At 44.9% G+C, this 22,744-nt stretch overlaps 1 protein-coding gene across 1 annotated transcript in view; it reads right to left on the minus strand.

The window, feature by feature from the left end:
- Cul2 (cullin 2) overlaps window positions 1-22,744 on the minus strand; it is a 74,781-nt gene that overhangs the window by 3,453 nt on the left and 48,584 nt on the right. Inside the window, exons 12-16 of the mRNA XM_037429636.2 lie at window positions 16,918-17,064; window positions 14,155-14,232; window positions 12,932-13,195; window positions 3,865-3,969; window positions 2,180-2,299 (exon numbers count right to left, since the gene is read on the minus strand). Of these exons, the coding sequence (XP_037285533.2) occupies window positions 2,180-2,299; window positions 3,865-3,969; window positions 12,932-13,195; window positions 14,155-14,232; window positions 16,918-17,064 (714 nt within the window). The remainder of the gene's footprint in view (window positions 1-2,179; window positions 2,300-3,864; window positions 3,970-12,931; window positions 13,196-14,154; window positions 14,233-16,917; window positions 17,065-22,744) is intronic.

A 22,744-nucleotide genomic window follows, 5' to 3' on the forward strand; every position in this document is an offset into this window, starting at 1 on the left:
TCACACTTGGCCTCGAAGGGAGTGAAAGCGGCAAAACTCACTAGAATTTTGCTCGCTTTGTCGCCTAAGTGGCCAGAAACCACGCTGCAAGGCTGATGCGAAAAATATCAGTTCAAGACCAATTTTTTCACTACGCGATAACAGATCGCCTTCTTGCTTCATGGCTTTGGCCACACCGGCTGCACTAGCTCTCAAACAGAACGATGTAAGCAATGAGCCGCAAATTCAACGTGGCGGTAAAGGCGTTGGCTCGCATCGGCGCAATCGTGAACTACCTGTGCAGCACGACAATGCTCACGGCCTTGGCAAGGACCCATTCATTGAGAGCCTCGTTTGGATTACAATCGCAGCGTACATTGTAAGTAGAAGGTGCAGCAGCAGCGAGTCTGCATACCGTAACCTGTCTCGCTTTTGGCCTGCCTGCTGAATGCATTGCCGCTGCTACCGGTGCGTCTGCTTGAGTTGTTTCTGCCGGCGTATCTCCCGAAACAATGTTTGTACAGGCGTAAACCGTTTCTTTTCAGTCTTAACCAGGAAAAAAACACAATAGGCTCGCACCAAGTTCAAAAGAACACCATGGACTCTTCCTCAAAAAGAAGTAGTTCATCTCAATGAAGAATAATTCTTGTTCGCCGTCATGATCAACTTTCAGTTGATCAAATTCAGGATGATACGAATATTTTGCACGCTCCCTTCGAATTCTTATCATCGAGATTCTACTGTATAATAAAATATCATTTATAATGAAATAAATAAAAAGTAGTCTTGCAACAGATACATAATACTTAATCCCGTAATTCTCACTCGCACTGCCCACATTCCCCCCCCCCCCCCCCCAAAAAAAAAAAAATAAGATTTTTTTCGCAAGTAGTCATTGCACTCCCAAAAATCGCAGCCGTAATGTCATCTACTTCTTCCAACCACTCACTGGTGATGGTAGCGCACAACAGCCTGGTGCCATCTCTAAGCATTGTGTGCACTATCAATGCACGAAGCCCCGATCCAATCCAAGCTAAGCCAAAGTGGCCAGTACATGTTGCAGTGAGTTCGTGTTCGTTGTGTCTGTTCTGTGGTTACGCTGTAGTTACAATATGGGATGATACGGAAGCTAAGCAGCTGCTATCGAGCTGAAGGTGATTGATCGTGCACTAAACAATAGCAACAGGGCCACCGACAGGCTCTTTGGAGTAGATGGCTTTTTTGTTTGCTACTGGCGACAGTAGCATGGGCAGCTGAAAACTACCAAGACACGCTGGGCTTTCTCTGAACTTTGTTTCGTCAGAAGGTAACTGTGGACGCGTTAGATGGCCATCAGCTCAAGGTTGACGTCATACGCTAACCCTTTATGGGCTCTCATTGAGTGATGAACGCTCAAGCTACACCCCCAAGCTCCGTGTACAGTATTCTAAAGTTCTGCTATTTGCTTACGCTTTTGTGTCTCAAATAAATCCTGCCTTGTGTTGAACCTGTGGTTTTATTGCTAAGGTTATGTCTTGCTTAGTATTTCTCAAAGCTTGCAGGTTGTTGCTAGCGTGAGAATCCCCATTTGCGGCCACTTCATTTTTTTCCCTTTGCTTCGCCCGTTTTTGAAAAAAATTTTCCTCACGCGATTCTTGCACCCCCCAACTTTTCATCACTTTCTCGCAAGAAAAAAAAGTGCAAGGATTATGCGAGTAAATACGGCGGTGTTTGGAATATACCTTAATAATAAATTTTCCGATATAACTAGTTTATTTTTGTGTAACATGAAACTTTGTTTTAATGAGGTTTGAGTGTACACCATGACAACATGACTTACACTGACAAGCTCCATTGTCAAAACTTGACTCCAGCATGAGACATTCTTTGTTGAACCAGTATAAAACACAAGGTGTGGCTAGCTGTGCATCCTTACATGGATCATGATTGGTGTTCACAATGCAGACGAATTACGAAAAATTACATACTGCCAGAGAGTGACAGCACTATTTTGTTCTCTGCTTGTCTAATATTCTCAAACGTCGAAATGCATTGCAAATGCTACAAAAAAAATAAACAACATAAACTTGCCCAATCTACCAATCCTGCAACTTCTGTAGTCCACTACACTCTCAAAACACCCATTAACTTTAACCTAGAGGCAGTCAGAACATACGAAGTGGTAAATTTTGCAGCAGAGAGCAAAAGAAAAGAGACGTACCTCCTGAATGAGCGTGTTATGCCTGAGCACCTTTCGGGCCTTCATGATGCGCACGACAGCCGCCTGCAGGTACAGCTTGCGGTCTTCTTCCACAGAGCTGTGCGTCTGCTCCAGTTCTTGCTACAGATAAAAGGCAAGCAGTATTGTCATTCATTGTGCAACTAACAGCACACACTCTCACTGTAATGTTTCTTTGTAATAACTCACAGGCTATGTCTTCAGGAAAAATGTGGTTGCAACGGCATCACAAAAAGGGAAGAGATGCTAACAGAGGTCCCACGAAGCATTTCATACAGTTTAAAGGGGTACAAAGAGAAAAACTTTGGCCTGGTGTTTTTTTGCGGCAATGTGTTGCTGGGGCACTGTTAGTCATAGCACAGCACCTTGTTTGCTGCCGCACACAACAGATAAATAATTACAGGCCCTTCATTATGGACCAGTTTCAGTTTCGGTTTGAGAGAGCTCCAAAAACGGCAAGCTGCCGAGTGAAACTATCTCCACCTAGCGTGTGCAGCTCTCGACCACGTCAGCACACAGAACTGCGACGCACTTACGCACAGTCCACTTCAATGATTCATTTCGAATAGGAAACGAAACTGCCGTGTCGCCAAACACAAGGCCTTCAACACTTGTGCCGCGGCATCGCTCGCGAACAGCAGCCGAGAAATATGGACTGCTGGAACAAACACAGCAAAAGAAAAATAGTGGCTACGACATCGTGATAAGTTGCTTTATTGACTGCAGCGTGGTGACGTGAGGGAAGTAAGGGGTCCCTTTAGGTGGTTCCTTCAATATTCAAACTTCAAAATTGCTGTAAAGTACCTTCCAAGTTATGTTCGCTGTTGATATTTTGCAGATAATAGCATATGCATGTTCACGGGAATTGACCATGCAGGCTATCTCGGCCATCGAATTTTGTGTTCGTACCCCATTAACTTAGCGAAGCATAGACGACAGCTACAGTTGCTGCAACAACTGAAACAGAAAAGAAGCAGAAGATAGATGCGACAGCATGCAGAAGAATACATAGCTACACTTTTAAAAGTGTCACGATTGTGAACAATGCTTGCACACCACCTCAAACTTTGGCAGTAGCAAGTATGTGCCGATATTTCTTTTTTACTATGTCAGTTGACTCCTAGTTTCAAGAACAAGAGGCTATTCAAGGATGGCACATTTCTGTTCGGCACATTTCTGTTCAAGAAACTTTTATACTAGAATTGTTATAACATGGTAAGAATCGTAAGTAGTGTGTGTGTGAACGTTTTTATAATTTGCAATGTCTTTGCTGAGGTATACTGCTAGTTTTTGTAGTAAACTCTATAGTAAACATCAATTACATGTTACCCTGGCAACACCGCTTTAAAAAAAGCCAAGACGTCTACATTTGTTCTACACACTAAACTTGCTGCGGCATGTGACCACACCTTTTGCCTGACACACAAAGTTTGTCATAAAGTGTAGCCCCATATACTCGATCCTAAACTGCTACCACACCACAAAACTTAGATGCTGGTGTAAAAGTGCATCTAATACTGTAAGTAGTTGAAACACCTTTTACTTCACCCACAAACTTTGCTGTAAAATTCAGCCCCACATACTCCTACCTAATTTGTTTCCACACCACAAACTGCAGTGCTGGCGTTGAAGCGCATCTGACACAGTATGTAGCCAAGAGTTCTCACCTGAGCTGCTTCCTTCTGGATAACTGCAGAGATCTTAAACTTCGTCCGCTTGTTCGAGTAAGACTTATTCAAATGTAGTACTGTGGATGGCGTCAGAGGACCCTCCTGGAAATCACATTATGGCCATAAGTGAATGCAAGCCAAAACAGACTGCCAATGCGAATGCTTGCTTTTCGTTCATCGATACGTATTTCTCTTTTACCACTGATTACCAGTGATTTTACCACTCATAAATAACATAAACAAAATGAAAGAATGAGGCAAGAACCCTTCCTTCATGCAAGTCACTTGATGGGCAGCACTACAGAAAGCACCTGTTACTAATTCAAACAATGAAAATATTTGTACACGGAATAATCAAAGTACGCTTTGGCCAGCAAATTGGGCAGTGCACTGCGCTTGACAAGCCAACAGATTGATCCCACATGATAACACTTATTGCATGGTTGTGTATTCCTGGTGATACAGAGCATACATATGTGCCTGCACATATAATATGCCTAGAATATATTTAAAACTTAGCAATCTAAAGAAGGTGCGAGCTACAGTAAAATGCAGTGAAACAGTGTTGGTCTCATGCCAGTATGGTTGTTATCCATATCATTGCTTTATTACTGACAAAGGGCACATATGTAACACATGCAGCGGGGAGTAACTTCATTTCAACTAGGTCCATGCAGGCCTCACGCATACTCTCCAAAACGTGCACACGCTAGGCTTGTGCGAATGGTGAATTTTAGGTTCGAAGCGAATTCAATGCAAATAGCAATTTTGTTCGAATAATTTCAAATCGAATTCGAATAGCATATATGACATACCGCATTTACTCGCATAATCGGCGCACTCGCATAATAGGCGCACCTTTAGTTTGGTCGCGGAAAATTCAATTTTTTTTAATTCCGCGCATAATAGGCGCACCCCGAACTTGGCCGTGATCAGAAACGATTCTACCCCCCAGCGGTACAGTTGGAACGCGGTCCCCGTATTCTGAAGAAAAAAAAAGGCAAATCGACGAGCAAATAAAAAAAATTCGAAGTGCAACGACCTAACCAACGTGTTTGTCGAAATAAAACTTGAAAAAAAAAAGCGTCCATGAGCGAAAAAAAAAAAAACGGCTGTTCCATCAATTACTGATACCCCCCAAATCGCCACGCTTTTTGGAGGTCACGTGTACAACGCCGGGGGCTCGATCGCCATCACCCCCATCAGAAAAAAAGAAAGAAACGCCATTTTGCAAGCGGTGTGCGTATGTTGTGGTCGTGTATTGAACTTTGGTTCCACCATGGGGAAGTACGCGAGCTACACGGCTGGGTTTAAACTGAAGGCAGTGCAGTACGCGCTGGAGCACGGCAACCGGGCTGCAAGCAGGCATTTCGGCGTTGGAGAAACCAGTATTCGGTACGACGGGCTTTCCGCGGTGCCAAGACCGGCAGGTATCCGAACGTCGAAGAGCAACTGGTCCGGCATATACGGGAGCTACGACAAGACGGCTGTGCTGTGTCGTTGGATATTGTGCAGACTGAGGCGCGCAGAATAGCCCGAGCGCAGGGCATCGAAGCAAAAGAGTTCAAAGGCAGCTCCGGATGGACAACTCGTTTCATGCGGCGCCATGACCTCGCAGTGCGAAGGCGGACCACCTTGTGCCAGCGCTTGCCCGCAGCATATGAGGACAAAGTGGTGGACTTCCACAGTTTTGTTATAAAGCTCCGACAGCAAAAAGACTTCATTTTGTCCCAGATCGGCAACGCTGATCAGACCCCCCTTTGCTTTGATATGCCGCGGAACACGACAGTGGAGGAGAAAGGTGCATGGAGCGTCATCGTCAGAACGTCTGGCGCTGATAAACAACAATGCACCGTAATGCTGGCGGTGACAGCGGATGGGCGTAAGCTACCGCCTTACGTTATTTTTAACTCCCAAAGGCAAAATTCCCTCAAGGCATCTACGTCAGAGTCCAGGAAAAAGGCTGGATGAGCGCGGAACTCATGGTGGATTGGGTGAAAACAGTCTGGGGTCGGCGGCCGGGTGGTCTGTTGTTGCCGTCCATGCTTGTCCTGGACAGTTTTCGTGTGCCCCTAGTAGACTGCGTACAAGATGAGCTAAAGGAGCTGCACACAGATCTGGCAGTGATTCAGGGCGGCCTCACAGCGATACTGCAGCCTTTAGACGCGTCCTTGAATAAACCTTTCAAGGACAATGTTCGAAGGCTGTAAACCACCTGGATGGCTGGAGGACAACATCAGCTGACTACAGGTGGTAAGATTAAGAGGCCGCCTGTGGAAATGCTGTGCGCTTGGATCGTGGAAGCGTGGCAGGCTATCTCCGACGAAGTTGTCAGGAAAAGCTTCAAGAAGACGGGTATCTCGAACGCACTGGATGCGAGTGAGGATGACATGTTGTGGGGTGCGGATGATTCGGACACCGAAAACGAATCCCCGCTCGGCGAGGATTAATGTGTGATCTCCGACTCAGACTCCGAATAGGGAAAAGTAGGAACAGCTACGACTTTTGTGTAAATAAATTTTACGTGTGTGTGTGCAGTTGACGGCTCTAGCTTGTTCATTAAAAGGTACGTAGGTATGTTTGTTTTATGCTGAATTAATTGGTAAACGATAAAGTCGCCTTTTACTTGACAAGTGTGCAGATTTAAAGCGCGAGAACCTAGTTGAAAAAATTTTTGAAAATTTTACCCCGCGTAATTGGCGCACCCCTAACTTCGAGCCGGATTTTCTGAAAAAAAAAAAAGTGTGCCTATTATGCGAGTAAATACGGTATAAAGATAAATGGGCCTATTTATCATGACCTAACTAACCTGCACGACTTGAAATTATGTCTCTAGCCCCGCCGCGGTGGTCTAGTGGCTAAGCTACTCGGCTGCCGACCCGCAGGTCGCAAGATCGAATCCAGGCTGCGACGGCTGCATTTCTGATGAAGGTGGAAATGTTGTAGGCCCGTGTGCTCAAATTTGGGCGCACTTAAAGAACCCCAGGTGGTCTAAATTTCCAGAGCCCTCCACTACGGCATTTCTTATAATCATATGGTGGTGGTTTTAGGACATTAAACCCCACATATCAGTCAATGAGGTCTCTAGGCATATGCCCTTTTTTTTCGTTCAAAGGAAGTCTAAACAACTTTGAGTAGTTGCAGGATTTGACTTTCAGTAGGATGCGAGTGATAGTAGCAGGATTTGACTTTCAGTAGGATGCGAGTGATGACAAGTAAAATGTGTAACATTTTAAAATTCATTATAGTTAGAGCATATAAGCCGTCGTAACAAGCTTTTAAGCTTAAAAAATGATAAATTGATTTGAAGGTAATATGTTCATTACCTTCAAATTATGTGCACTCTCAAATTATGACAGGTAAATTGCCACTATCCCTCAAAAGGAAGGTAAATAACAGCTGTATCTTGCCGGTACATAGCTACGGAGCAGAAACCTGGAGACTTACAAAGAGGGTTCAGCTTAAATTGAGGACGAGGCAGCGAGCAATGGAAAGAAAAATTGTAGGTGTAACCTTAAGAGACAAGAGAGCAGAGTGGATTAGGGAACAAACGGGGGTTAAGGATATCATAGCTGAAATCAAGAAGAAGAAATGGACATAGGCCGGGCATGTAGCGCATAGACAGGATAAACGCTGGTCATTAAGGGTAACTAACTGGATTTCCAGAGAAGGCAAGCGGGTTAGGGGGAGACAGAAGGTTAGGTGGGCAGATGAGATTAAGAAGTTTGAGGGAATAAATTGGCAGCAGCAAGCACAGGACCGGGATAACTGGCGGAACATGGGAGAGGCCTTTGTCCTGCAGTGGACGTAGTCAGGCTGATGATGATGATGACGTTCATTTAAAGGGGCCCTGCAGCACTTTTTCAAGTAGCCATGGAATGAATTCACTAAAGAAGCTTATTGCCTTACAAATTCACCGCCTTAAAGACTTTCAGAAGCCGTCCAGTGCCAGCGGAGTTGCGAAAATTTGCTGCATGCTGCAATTGCATTCTCTCTTGCACGTCATGCGAGCCTCGTGACCTTGAGCACTTTCTCTTTTTTTGCTTCGTATACGTCGCTTTTCTTCACTACTGCGGCTGCCCCAGTAACGGCCGAGCACCCCATGCTCAAATCAGCCAATGGCTGACACAATGGCTGGGACGAATGAGCTTATAATGTCATTCGCCGAGAGGAGAAAGCGAGTTTTAGCTGACCATAAAAAATTTATTGTCAATTGCAGGCCGCATGCTGCGCTATAATGTTTGGCTCGCGTGTGCACGGTAGCCTCGACCACCGACCGGTAGCGTCTTCCGAAAAAAGAAATTCTAAAAGAAGCTTCGCGGCACAGCGTATTTCCCCTGGATAGGTGCTTTCACGGCTTAGCACTTGTACACTAAAAGCGAAACCATCTTTACAGGTGGTTACATGCGGACTAATATAGACCTATTCGTTCGTATTCGCAATATTCGTTCATATTCGTAATATTCGTTCGTAATATTCGTTCGTATTCGTAATATACACCTATTCATGGTGCACACCATGATTTTAAATAAGTTCTAGGCTATATTGGTTACCAATATGTTATAGACTATACACATATAGCACATTGGAATGGCCTCCCAGATCACATCGTATCTATCTGTAATCGTGAAACTTCTCATGATAACCTGCTTTCATTGCGTTTTATTATTGTATAACTTTGTTGCACCTTACTGTTTATTACTTGTATTCTTTTATTGTTTTCTTGTACTTTTTTGCTGTTTGTATTTTTTGCTATTTATATACTGATGCTCCCCTTACTCAATTTCTTTAAGGGGGGACGCGGCCTTTGAAAACCGAAAAATCACGAAAAAGTCGATTTTTGGCAAACCACATATTCGGGCAGTATGTGTCATAAACTACCTCTTCTGTAAATATCAAGGTCTAATTCGTCGCGAAACCATTTGAAATAAAGTTTCGAACATGCCGCGGCGGCCTTCGAGCGGCGCGCGAGCGCTCAAAATACCCCAACTTGGCGTGATCGCAGTTTCTTGACCGCTCGACGGAGCACTGCCATTTAGATGTTGTTTTGTTTGTGAATTCTTGCTCTTTCTTTCCCCGCCACCTGCGTCGCCGGCGGCAGCGCAGGAGAGGAACAAGCCGCTCATGATTGGAGGGCTCGCGAGAGCTTTCAAGTTTCCCGCGGCTGAGGCGCGCAGCTGGGATTGGGCGAAGCGCGCGCTCCCCAAGGACGCGGGGGAGCCCGCGACTGCCATTGGCTGCTGCGCGCGATGACGTAGCGTTCTTGCGCATAATGCGGCCGATGCGGCCGCTCGTCTGCTGCTCCTCCGTCCGGCGTCTTTGTGTTCCGCTCGCTTCCGTGTATCGTTGCAGCCGTTCGCATACTCTCCACGTTTCAACTGTCTTTGAAACGATTTTCAACCGTCTTTACGAGACGATTTTCAACCGTCTATACGAGACCGTTGTTGTGTTCGCTCACGATGCGCCCAACGAAAAAGAAGACGCTACAATCGTTCGGTGCAAGGAAGCGAGCTATGAAGCTTGTCCGCGCGGCGAGGCTCTCCGCTCGCACGTGCGCCGACGGTGATCGCGCCGACGGTACCTGTGGGGCAGCTTCTGCTTCATCTACGCAAGAGAGTGGTCGCATCGACGCGCCTAGCAACGGGACTCCTGCTCCGCCAGTGCAAGAATTTGTCGTTACAAGTGCGCCTGGTGTTTCGTGCTCATCGACAGTGGCTTCCGTATCTTCTCTTTCATCGGCCTCGAGTGCGATCGCGTCGTCAACTGTGCATTTGCGAACAAGTTTCCAGACGTGCGAGGAGAAAGAGGCGGCGGATCAACAACGCGCTGCTGTGCAAAGAGAACTTGGCGCTATGCCAGCGACGGAGCGGAAATTTCAGGCAATGGAGCGCGATCATGAAGCTGCCACCGCTACAAGTGAAGGCGAAAAATTTTTCCTTGTGCAAATGGATGCCCTAGACGACCTGCTATCTCGAAACCCGTGCCACCGGTGCACCGCGATTGGGATGAAGGTACGAGGAGGCACCCAACTTGGACTTGCTGCAAAGCTTGAGCTAGTATGCTTGCATTGTGGAGTAGTTTCAAGCTCATGGAGTTCATCTCGTCAGGATGACACAAAGGCCTTTGATGTGAATGTAAGAGCCATTATGGCAACAAAACAAATAGGCAAGGGACAAACAGCTCTCAACGACTTTTGGGCAGCGATGAACGTGTCCCATCGTGGCCTCCATCACAAGACCTTTCAGAAGCACCTGAAGAAATTCAGGGAACCGCAGACACAATGCATAGAAAATTTCTATGCAGAATCTGCTTCTGCTGTAAAAGCCACTTACAAAGAAATGGATCAATATTTCACCAGGGATATAACAGTTTGTTATGATGGAACATGGCACAAGCGTGGGCACACATCCCATATTGGAGTCGGGGCAATTATCGAATACCATACGGGCCTTATCTTGGACGCCGTTGTTCTGTCTAATCAGTGCCTTGGTTGCCAAGTAGGGCCAAAGCCTGGAGACGCAGACTATGCATGCTGGCTGGAGAATCATGTGTGCCAGAAAAACACCGACTCTAAATCAGGGAGAATGGAGGTTGAGGCAGCTATCATCCTCTTTTCACGCTCACTGTCGAAGCACAACCTCCGTTACACAACGCTCGTGTCTGATGGAGATAGTGCCACCTTCTCTGCCCTTGTACAAGAAAATGTTTATGGACTGGTCCCCATTCAAAAGAGGAATGCCTGAACCACGTTCAGAAGAGGATGGGGACCGCACTTCGCAACCTTGTGCAGAAAAGTGACAAGGCTTTGGGAGGGAAGGGCAGGCTGACAAAGGCCCTCATCGACAAGTTGACAGATTATTATGGCTGGGCCCTACGGAACAATTCCGATGATGTCGCTGCAATGCGGCGGGCAGTGATGGCATCGTACCACCATGTGACGTCGACGGATGAGGATCCGCACCACGACTTGTGCCCAGAGGGTGCAGACTCCTGGTGTCGTCACAATGCCTGCAAGATTACCGGTGTTCCACCTCCGAAGCATTCGTACAAGCTGCCACGCTATGTTGCAGATGCACTTCTACCCATTTATGAGAGGCTCTCACAGGCTTCTCTTCTGCAACGCTGCCTGGGAGCAAAGACGCAGAATGCATCAGAGTCCTTTCACTCTGTGCTGTGGTCCCTCATGCCCAAAGAGCAGCATGCGTCACTGATTGCTGTGGAGACAGCACTGCATGATGCAGTGCTAAGATACAATGCTGGCTGCTACAGGGCCACCCAAGAGCTAGCTTCATCAGTGGGGCTAACACCTGGCCACCTGGCCATTCAACGGGCAGCCGAGAAAGATTCTCTGCGCTTGAAAAAGGCTAAGAAGCGATCCCTAGAGAAGATGGAAAGGCGGCAAAGAAAGAGAGTGCCAAAGAACACCTCCAGTTACGCTGCAGGTTCATTTTAGAACTGCCTATGTGCTCAAAACTTTCAAACTTTCAAAACTTTCACTCTGTGCTGTGGTCCCTCATGCCCAAAGAGCAGCATGCGTCACTGATTGCTGTGGAGACAGCACTGCATGATGCAGTGCTAAGATACAATGCTGGCTGCTACAGGGCCACCCAACAGCTAGCTTCATTAGTGGGGCTAACACCTGGCCACCTGGCCATTCAACGGGCAGCCGAGAAAGATTCTCTGCGCTTGAAAAAGGCTAAGAAGCGATCCCTAGAGAAGATTTAAAGGCGGCAAAGAAAGAGAGTGCCAAAGGACACCTCCAGTTACGCTGCAGGTTCATTTTAGAACTGCCTATGTGCTCAAAACTTTCAAACGCCGTTTTCTCAAAATGACTTTTTTGGCTAGTGAGGCTGCTTATTCCAGCCATATCTCTGGAACCACTCATTGGATTTCCATAAGTCTTTTTTTATTATGTACATGAATAAATTTCTGAGGGGGCGACAAGCCCATTTTTTCAATATATTGTGTGTGTTATTTATTATATTTAATCAAAATTTGATTGATAATATCCTAATCACGAACACAAAGTTTGATGGTCTGCTAAAACTTTTCAGCAAGAAAATTCAAAAAAAGGGCTCTGTTACCCCCTGGAGTATCAATCTGGGAATCATCATAGTTAATTTCACAGTTCCAGCACCTTTTGAAAGTTCTCCAGGCCTGGAATAAGAGAACCATGTGCACTACCCTGATATTCTGCTGTAACTTGAAAACCAGTGAACATAACTTGATGAAATTTTGTAGTTCTTCTAATGCTTTTGCTATAAGTCTATCCTGAAAATTTCATTAAGATATCTCAATAAACAAAAAAGTTGGTATCCGATGGTAGCCTCCCCCCCTTGATGGGCCTGTAGGGTATCTTGAATAAATGAATAAATAAATACGTATAGATCCACACAAATTTATCTCCCAAGTTATCTCATCTTTACAATTTCATGCCAGCATGTCTTTCAAGGGGCTACAAAATGCTTTGTTCAAGTAACCATGGAATGAATTCCCTAAAAGAACTTGATGCCTTACGAATTCAGCACTATAAAAGTTTTAAGAATCCGACCAATACGAGCGGAGTTACAAAAATTTGTCGCACGCTGCAATCGAATTCTTTCTTCTTTTGTCCCAAGGAAAGGGCTAGAAGCTAAGCAGGGGGGGATGGCAGGGGCAAAGAAAATATGTTAGGTGCACCTCGCGACCTTTGGCACTTTTTTCTTTTTCTTTAAATACGCAGGTTTTTCATTGCGATTGCACACGCACGCGTGGACAAGTCACGGCCTCCCACGGCAATCCCTGTAACGACTGAGCACGCTATGTTAAAATCAGCCAGTGGATGATAGAAGGTATTTTATGAGTGATTGTTGAGCTTCTGTTGTCATTTGTCGAGAAAAGAGAAAGCAATTTTAGCCAACTTTGATAATTTATTATGAATTCCAGGCCACGTGCTAATATTTGGCTTGCGTGTTGTCGGGAGTCTTTACTACCAATCAACAGCGTTTCCAAAGCATGCTCAAAAAGTGTTGCAGGGCGTAGAGAGGGTTAGAGCAGAGGCAGATGCCGGGATGGGTGAGCCCACCTCGTTGGAGACTAGGAGCCGTGCGTCCAGCAGTCCCTGCAGCTGTCGCAGCAGCTGGTCCTGTGCCAGCCGGGTGGCCTCCTGCAGGTCTCGGATGGCCAAGGAGTCCACGGACTCGAACGGCAGCAGCAGCGCCATCTGGTAGGTGCCCAGGCTGACCAGGTAGGAGCGGCGCAGGTAGCAGAGCCGCACCTCCGCTTGGCACAGGTGCTGCAGCCAGCTCAGCTTGCGCCCAGAGAACTTGCTCTGGTAGAATTGCTCAAACTGGACAATGCACCGTGCCACGATGGAAACAGGTTAGGAATGGTGTCAGTTTGGTACAAACGTACAGGTGCATACATTTCACTTCTCAATAGAGAGCTAGAATCGCAATCCCTTAACATGCAAAGTCTCTTGAAATCCTAAATCTACATGAATGACATACATTGAGGAAGGACAGAGGATTGAAGTGACAAGACGTCGCTGCACACAGATTGTTGCTGGAGCCACTGTTTTAACAAGATACTTTTCCTTTGTAAGAACAGTAACAGCCATTATTTGCGGCGTGTATAAGTAAACATTGCTCACTCGTTCCCAAACCCCAAAATAGACAAAGAGAAAGAGCAAAGCAGAGAAAAAAAAGAGAAGGCTGTCAAAGATATAGCAGTCAAATTTTGATAGATGGAGGGGTTGACATGACGAGCAAATGGAAGCTATGACAGTCGCACTGATCCCTTCACCTATTAGGCTTTTGCTTTGCCCCATTCTCACAGCCTGTGGGTGTCTGCACAAGTTAATCTTCTCCCTACCATGGCAAAATGAGAACTATAGCAAATGTGCCGAAAATTCTTATTTTGTTCAATTTGTAGAACTTTCTTTTTCCTCTGAATAAAACAGTACTATTGTTTCAATTTAATGGGATTTCTTTATTTCACTACTTTTCAGAAAAAAGACAGCTCTAACATTGCTTTAGCGCATAGAAATACAAGAAAAATTGAAAATAAAATGAAAGCCGCGACACAAACGGCACAAAATGAACAAGCGCAGGCATCTAGCGCCAAGAAACACAAATATGACAAGTGCAGTCCCTTTTTTTTTTATTTAGAACCAATTTTTGTTGATGACAATTAAAATCATCATTAGTCACTTGGTACAAGCTTTTATATACTCGTTAATGGAAGAAGAAAGGTCAACTTTCAGGGACAGTAGAGAAAAAGACAACAAAATGAATACGCCAGACTTACCTTCTGAACACTTCGTTCCAATTCGAGGGGAATAGCGAAGGGGGACACCGCACTCTGGCCCAGTGGCCATGCTCCGGCCTGAAATGGTGACAAAGGAAAAGGACAACAAAATAAGAATGATTCTGAACAAAGAAAAAAAGATGGCAACCAAAGAAAATAATTAAGGCACTGTTGAACATCACTGTAAAATATAAGATTGGTCAAAGCTGATATTCTTTCAAATCCCTGTTAAACAGGTTCACTTTACATAAGGCAGTTGGGTTATTATCGATGAAAATGAAATCTGAGCTACTGGCTGTCGAGAGAGACAGAGATGTACGGTATGAAGAAAGACAGAGAGGTTAACCAGAAAGCAAGTGTCTGGTTTGCTACTATCCGGCACTGGAGAAGGAGAAATAAAAGACAGAAAAGTAAGAAAAAGGGAATCATGGAAAGAGAGCGGGGCGCAAACAAACTAAACATTAAAGTATTAATGCCAGTAAACCAGTGTTGCATGATTTCAATAGAATACCCCTTCTTGCTACACTTCACTGTTAATGTAAGAAGATATTCAGCTGCACTCTAACCTTATTAAATCAAAGTTGCATCTTACAAGAAAAAAAGTTCACTTTATTCGAAAAGTCATTATAAAGGTTATTTCTAGCACTATCTATTGCCAGTCTATATTTTAATTACTTTGTTATAACGAATGTTTCGTTATACCCATGTTTGTTATATTGATGTTTGAGTGTGTAGCTACATTTCTTTTGTGCACAGCAACAAACATATCTACAGTCGACCTCTGATTTCTCGGACCCTCAAGAGACTGAGAAAACGTCCGGTCAAATCGGGAAATCCGGAAAAACGAATGCAAGTGAAAACACACTTTTTTAATTAGTATTTTTCGCTGACTGAGAGGGTCATGGCAGGAGTACAGGTTTCTCATTGCGATTCACCAAATGCCTCGTTTAGGAGGCTTTGAAAGGAACCCTTTATGTATGCATATAAAAAACAAACACCAAAGAAGGAAAGAAAAGAGAAAAAAAATTCGATGTGGCTGGCACTACTGCATTTGTAAGTACTTAGGCACAAAAAAAAAAGAAAGAACAAGAGGAGGTCGCTTATTTTCAATTGCACGTCGTTAAACTTGCCCCTGATGATATCTGCCTCAATTTCAGCAAACATCATGCTGTCACTGTACACCGATGACAATATCAGTGCTCCCGTCAACTCCGCGTTTGTTGGCCGTCAGAGTTGTGAGAATCCTCCGCAACTTGACGTTCGTCATCGGTTGATTCCGCACACAGCTCGAGGTCTAGGTCAGTTTTGGCGAAGCTCTGAAAGGTTATTCCAGCTGGAATCGAAACACCGGTAGCGCGCACGTCATCGATTACAACGTCCGCGGGTGGAAGTTAGTCGCACATGCTGCCCACTCCGGGCGAGATGGCGGTCTAGGGATCCACTATGAAGCTCGCGTGGCGAAAAATGTTCCGAGGGGTGTGTTGTGCAACCACCTTCGACGAGTTTGCAAGCATGCCAACAGCAGACCATAGATCAAGATGAATGCCCTTCGCGAAAGCATTTGAACGAGCCAAAATAAACAGAACGAAGAAAGTGTGTTCTTAAACAGTGGCTCGAAATAATTACAGTGAAATGAAACAGCGAGAGACCCATGAGAATGCACCGCTGGCGACCATATATTTTGAAATGAAAATAATGATGTCGATAGGCTGCTAGTGACTCCAAGTCAGCAGGAGCAAAAACTATTACAAAAAAATGATGACGCAGCACATGGCTAGGCAAAACTACTTTGTATAAGAGCAATTTGTTTTAGTTGCGCACAGCGATACACAGAGATGTAGTATTTGATTATTTTAGAATTGAACTTTGTGCCGACGAAGGCACTCCTACAAAAAGAAGTCTTATAGCGCGAATGGCGGCAGCCCATGTGATGCATAAGGCAGAGGTCAGTAGATTTACTTTGGATGTTTGAAGCTGTAACACACCGCAATCGATTTTTTTCGCCCCTTACTGGTGATCAATTGAACTTGAGAGTGTCCGGGGCCTGGCCACCCTAATGCGGCTGTGGCCACAGATTTGACTAAGCTACGGCTGGCAACGATTTGCGCATTTGCGGTTTCGAGGGTATGGTAGCCGTGGCGCAGTGGGTTCGAAAACAATCAAAATGACGGCGTCGATAGTGACTATAAGTATGCCGTTAGCGGTAGGAAGTCCGAAAAACCGGATGACGAAAGCTATAAACGTCTGAAATTTTCGGGCTTTTTGATATATTGACGCTATGGGGAATTGACGCTGCCACAGATCAGTCAGGGAAATCAGGCACGGCCGGAATTTCGGGTGTCCGAGAAATCAGTTGTTGACTGTAGCTACATTTTTTTCTTGGCAGCTGTCTTAAGACATGAAGATCCCACAAACAAAAACCACAGATGTGATCTTCACATTTGCTATACAAGAAACAAGACACATTTCTTCGAGTAAAGCCACTGCTACTTTTATGCCCCCAATACGAGTACAAAGTGAGAATTTCCTATAGTACACTTTAACACCATGCACAATAGCAACATTCCCTGTTTTAATGAAATAACTTAGATGAAAGTGTGGTGATGCAAAAACTGAGAATCGTTTATTTTTGTTAAGACACTGCTAACAATGTTTGCCACATAGACCACCTGGTCATACCTTCTGCGCACGACTCCGTCAGCACATATGCGTAGCTGTTATTATTACTGTCATTTCTTTTTACTCTTGGCCCATTTTCCTCACCTGCAGCACATAGATGGAGAAGTTGATGCCCAAGTCGATGCTCTCAGCTTTCAGAAAAGCGTTGAATTTGTTGTTCAGGTCTGCACTCACACTCATGTCCGTGAACATCCGGTGTAGCTTGCTCGTGAACTCGTAGCCACACGCTTGCTGCAGAGAAAGAACGTATTTGAAGATTTGCTACAACAATACTGCCAACGGGTTTACAAATTGGCCGACAATTTCCTAATGTGCTCAGCAAGGATGTCTTCTGCATCGGATGTTTTGCGTGCAAATACTCGAGCTGGAGCTCGCCAGAATATAGCAACTTGTACATCGCCATCGCTGCATAGCTCTAGTGGGCACCTGGCAGGTACCTAACAGAGTTTACCATGTGAGCAGTGAAGCACCAATAAAAGTAATCCGAGGCCTTAAAAGCCATTTCAAACAAGGTTGCATTGTTCTGACCTTATCAAGAGAGTAGAAAAGCATGAATTCGCTTTTTTTCAAATCCTTGACTTCTTTAACGATTTCAAGCTTTTTAGGGAGTCTGAAAAATTGTATGTTAACCATACACAGCCAAACCTTTATACAACAGACTTGCAGCTTACATAAAACTAAGTTTGTTATATCCGAAAATTTGTTATAAAGGTATATTACCAACACAGTATCTGCTGCAAAACTATTCTTCATTTACTTCTTTGTAAGCCATATTTCGTTATATCAGGGTCCGTTATATCGAGGTTTGAGTGTATGTGAACATAAAGGTAATTGTTCCCAGAGTTCACAGTGGCTAGACATGAAGAAAAGTATGCCAGAGAGTTCTTCTACAAAACGAAGAATGACACACAGTAACAGCAGCACGTGTAGCAGGGTGGTTCCTCCCTTGCAGATAGACCACAAGCGAAGATAGCCTTGCCATTATTTCTGTTGCACACAAAGGCACATATCCCAAGGTAAGGGGCACCTTGGAATCCATTCTTTTTGGCCTCGGTGCTCCACATTCACATAGTAGAACCTCGTTAAACAGAACATGAATATACCAAAAATATGTGTTTCGTTTAAGAGAAATTTCATTTACCATCAGATGAACAGGGAGAGTTCTGCTATAACCGCTGTAAGTTCTGCTATACAATTGGAGTACGAAACCAATCATGTTACAGGCAGTAGTTCCATTTAGGCAGCAGTTCTGTTTAAGAGATTTACATCTACTGAAAGCCTACTGCATATAAGAGTATGCAACAGTAGATTTCATTAACTCGTTTGTCGCCACAAAGCAAGACTAATGTGACAATAATAGTGTGAAACACAAATGGTAATCGTAGAGTCAGTAGTGAGAACATGTTAATGAGGCCTCGTATAGCATCGCAATGCAATGAAAGTCTGCAATCGGGTTGGAAACGTTATGTTGAATGCACAGATGGACAGCACGATAATAGCAAGATGGCAAAACTAGTTAGGATTCGTAATAGAGTATAAAACAGCATAAAGAAAAAAAGACCTGGGAAAACAACAAAGCCCTCATTACTGAAAAATATTGAAGCAACGTGGCCATTCAGGCCATAAAGTTCCGATTCACTGTCAAGCATAAATCAAATGGTTTTGTGCCTTGCTTGTTCCTATACAGTGCGTGTGTGTGTGCAAGTCTGTGCCTTTTGCACGGACTAACACACTATAATAAGGTAGAAGAGAAAAAAACTGCACGAGGTGGTGTGGTATAGAATAAAAGGCAAACGCAAGCAGCAAGTTGGCTCACAACTGGCTACATTAACAGACAAGATTGCAGGCCACGACTGGGTGTTACCACGTATTTTAGGTGCTCGAAATGAGCAGAAACTGGTGCAGACACAACAAATCCTCAGGACACAGATGCACCAGTGCATTTGCTGCTGCTCACACAGCTCCACCTCACAGCAAAATCTAAACGGTACCTGAAAGGACTAGGACAACATCATCCAATTTAACGCAAGTTTCACATACCGAGAGATACGCATAAGATACCCCATTTACTTGTGTAATAGATCTACTTACATAATGACCCCCCCACCTTGGTCTTTGAAAAAACAAAACAGTTTTTTAATGTATCTGTTATTGGTGTAATAGCCAGTGCCGTTGACGATTGAAACATCCTTAAATCATGCGACTGTGAGTGACCACCACGCCTTGTGTTGGCAAGTTAACTTGAAAGACCGTTCGGGTCGCCTTGCAAGGTGGAGCCTGACACTTCAGGAATTTGACGTTACTATGGTTTACAAGCGTGGAAGAAAACACTCTGACGCCGACTACCTGTCTTGTGCCCCCGTCGAACCACCTTTGCCGGACGATCCCAATATAATGATGAATGAAAAGTGAATGTTTAACAACGATGCTAAACAGTTGCGAGCAGCGCAAGGGTGGACGACGTCAATTAAAATTTAAAAGTCGCGTCTTTCGCGGCAGAGTGCCATCGGTCGAGCTTAAAACAAACATTTTTGCTTATGGCGCCGCGCAAGCACAGTGGCCCAAAAACAAAGCAAAAAACAAAGTGCAACCATGCTAATGGCATGACGTGCAAACTCAAACCCGTATTGTGCATGCGGTACCATCTGATGCCGCGTTTTCGTTCTCAGGTTTGTCGTGGTTAACTTCGTTAAACACTGGCAGCGCAGCGCAACAACCATCGGTACGCTAGCTGCACGGCCGGTTTTAAACCCAGCATGGGAACTGAGCAGCTGGACAGCGTTGATCCAAGCAGCGTCGACCCGTGCGGATTCATTACGAGAGAAAACAAGAAGAGCTTTGGGCTACAAAAAAAAGTTTGTTGCGCATTTCGCCGGCCAAAACAAAGAGAGTTTCCCCTTGTGGTGAGCGAAGTTCTCGAATGGAGACTCCGTAGTCCTGTCGCTGTATTGAAGGCCAGCAGCGTTTAGACAGTGAGTTACTAATACCGTTATGCGAAATTTTCGCTGTTAGAACTCGCATAAGTTTTACAGCAAAAGCTGTTACGAGATCAGAACATGGGTCACGTGCGGCGCTGCAGTTGTCCGCCGCCTTCACGGCTGGTGTCCGTAACCAGTATCGCAAGAAATTAGAAAAATAAACTGAGTAAATAAAAAAAACCAAAGAGGCAATGGGATTAAAACCCGGGTACGCTGCGTGCCTGCCCAGTATTCTACCACTGAGCCTCGCCGATGCTTGAAACTCGTTTCTAAACTGGCCTTTGGCAAGCTTGATGTTGGGAAAGGAATCGCATTATATGAGTAATAAAGCATTTAACATCAAAGGAACAACCAGGTGTCACACAATATGAATTGCGTAACGAGTGGTTTGTCCAATGCTCCAAACCATTAGAAAACTTGTTCTTGATCACCTATTAACTGTGGCGCATACCCACTTCAGGCACAATTCTTCATCATCGTCAGCCACTGCATAGAAAAATTGCGCAAAATTCCTGATTGATTGATATGTGGGGTTTAACGTCCCAAAACCACCATATGATTATGAGAGACGCCGTAGTGGAGGGCTCCGGAAATTTTGACCACCTAGGGTTCTTTAACGTGCACCCAAATCTGAGCACACGGGCCTACAACATTTCCGCCTCCATCGGAAATGCAGCCGCCGCAGCCGGGATTCGAACCCGCGACCTGCGGGTCAGCAGCCGAGTACCTTAGCCACTAGACCACCACGGCAGGGCCGCAAAATTCCTACGAAGTCTGTTGCGGATACCACGCTTCTCCAAAGAATAACGAAGGATAGCATGAATGCTGGCTTACTACACAAAATTATGATTATTTATAGTGTAGTAGGTACCCAGTAATTGCGCTTGTAGCAGTTATCCAAAGAGTGTTTAGAAAAGGCTCCGAATGGCCGCTCTTCCAGCTTTCGCTGTGACTAAGCTGGGCAATCCGTGCAGGCCTGGCATTTTTTTTTCCTCCTGCATAATAAGCCCTCCCCCAAGCTGGGGTCAATTTTTCTGAAAAAAAACAAAAAAAAAAAGAAGGTGGGTTCCTTACGCGAGTAAATCTGGTATGCATCCAAACACAAAACCAGCCAAAGCAGAAGAATTTATTTAGTAAAGCAGCAGCTCCATTTAAGCGACTTCTGTTTACAGAGATGCTGCTTTATTCAAATACAATACAGTTAAACCTAGATATACCGAAATTGATAAATTATCGTAAATAGTTGTTACATAGAGGATTTTATTATGCTGAGGTTCGGTACGAAAATCAGAATATAAACGTCCAAATTACACAAAAGGGGGACTGAAAGCATAGCTAACCTAAACCCCTTATTTAGTGGTAAAAGACTGCATTATTATTGCGATAGAAATTGTATGAACACTCTCGGCGGGTTTTTCCTTTCGCCGCCATGTTCCGCAACAAGTATAAATTGATAACATGCTCCCGCGCATCGCGACTTCCTCGAGCGAGTAAAAGCGCGTGAGTGCTGCTGAAGCTCAGATCAAATGAGCCGGCCCATCTCTACTTCCTGAAAGGCGCATACGATAAAATCACCAGCCTGTTAGAACCACCGCTGAATGCTCAAAAATAAAGGAAATCAACGTCTTCAACGAGCATGAAAAAACGCGGTTGTGGGGTGGGGGGGGGGGGGGTTGGTCGCTTGAGTAGCAATAACGAGCTTTGATTTTAGGGGCGGTCGTAATTGCTGCAGCACGGACGATCTCTGCAAGTAAGAGCTGTGCGCTTTCAACGCGAAGGGACTGTGCCGAAAGAGAACTTCTTCTGGAGCAGCCATATTTGCTAACACCAGCGTTTTGTAGGAATTCCGGGGTATACAGTCGACTCCTCCTAAACGGAACTTAAAGGGGATCCATAAAACTGTTCCATTTATCAGAAGTTTCATTTAAGCAAAGTACATTCATTTAGTGAATCAAAAACTTTATTCAAATTGCACAAACCTCACCTTACTCGTGAGGATGAGTAAGAGAAAAAAAAGGAGTGAAGGGTGGTTTGTTTGGCAATCTTGAATTGTTTTTTCACAAGTACGCACCCATGCTTGAAAAACTAGCCAGAAATTCTGGACAAGCCGCATGCTCAAAATAGCGCTGCAAACGTTCAACAGCCTCTTTAGCTGACAGGTCTGGTGGCACCACTACACCGGATATTTTGTCATCACATTCATTGCTGGACTGTTGATCCTCATCTTGCACTTCGGCAATCATTTCCTCGACAGTCTCCTTACGACAGGTATGAACATTTTCATCAATTGAGTCGTAGTCCTGCAGTGTGAAAGGGGCAGACGGCACGACCTCACTGAATACTGCATCAATGTCGGCATCAGCAGGGATTTCTTCTTCATCAGGTATTGCTTCTTGCACTTGAAAGCCAGCATGATGAAAGCATCTGTGTATTGTTGTTCCTTCACTTGCTCCCAGGCACTAGCCAAAATGTGGATGGCTGCCAATAAATCTATGCTGTCGCATTTCCCGCTGTCTGCACAAGGCAGCATTCGATGGACCTGACCGCAGGCTTGGCAATTATTCATGATGAAGACAACCTTCCTGCCTTGCCTCGTAAGTCTTGCGTCTTCCTTCCTTAGCCAGTTTTTGAAAATAGCCATGGTCATCCACACTCTTCCGTTCGCGTGGTACGCAACAGGAAGGTGTCAATTGCCTTTGAAACAACGTGGGTACCTTAATTTTCTATTACCAACAGCTTCAATTTCTCATCTCCTGCCATGATCACACCCACCAGCACAGTGATGCGATCTTTACTGTGTTTCTTCCACTACAGGCTTTGTCTTTGAAGGTGAGAGTCTTTGGTTGAAACGCCTTATAAAAAAGACCCATTTCGTTGACGTTGAAGATGTCTCGTGGCTCAAAGCTCATCAAAATTTTCTTAAGCCGTGCCTT

Source organism: Rhipicephalus microplus, chromosome 1, assembly GCF_043290135.1.
Source record: "Rhipicephalus microplus isolate Deutch F79 chromosome 1, USDA_Rmic, whole genome shotgun sequence".
NCBI classification, from domain to species: Eukaryota; Metazoa; Arthropoda; class Arachnida; order Ixodida; family Ixodidae; genus Rhipicephalus; species Rhipicephalus microplus.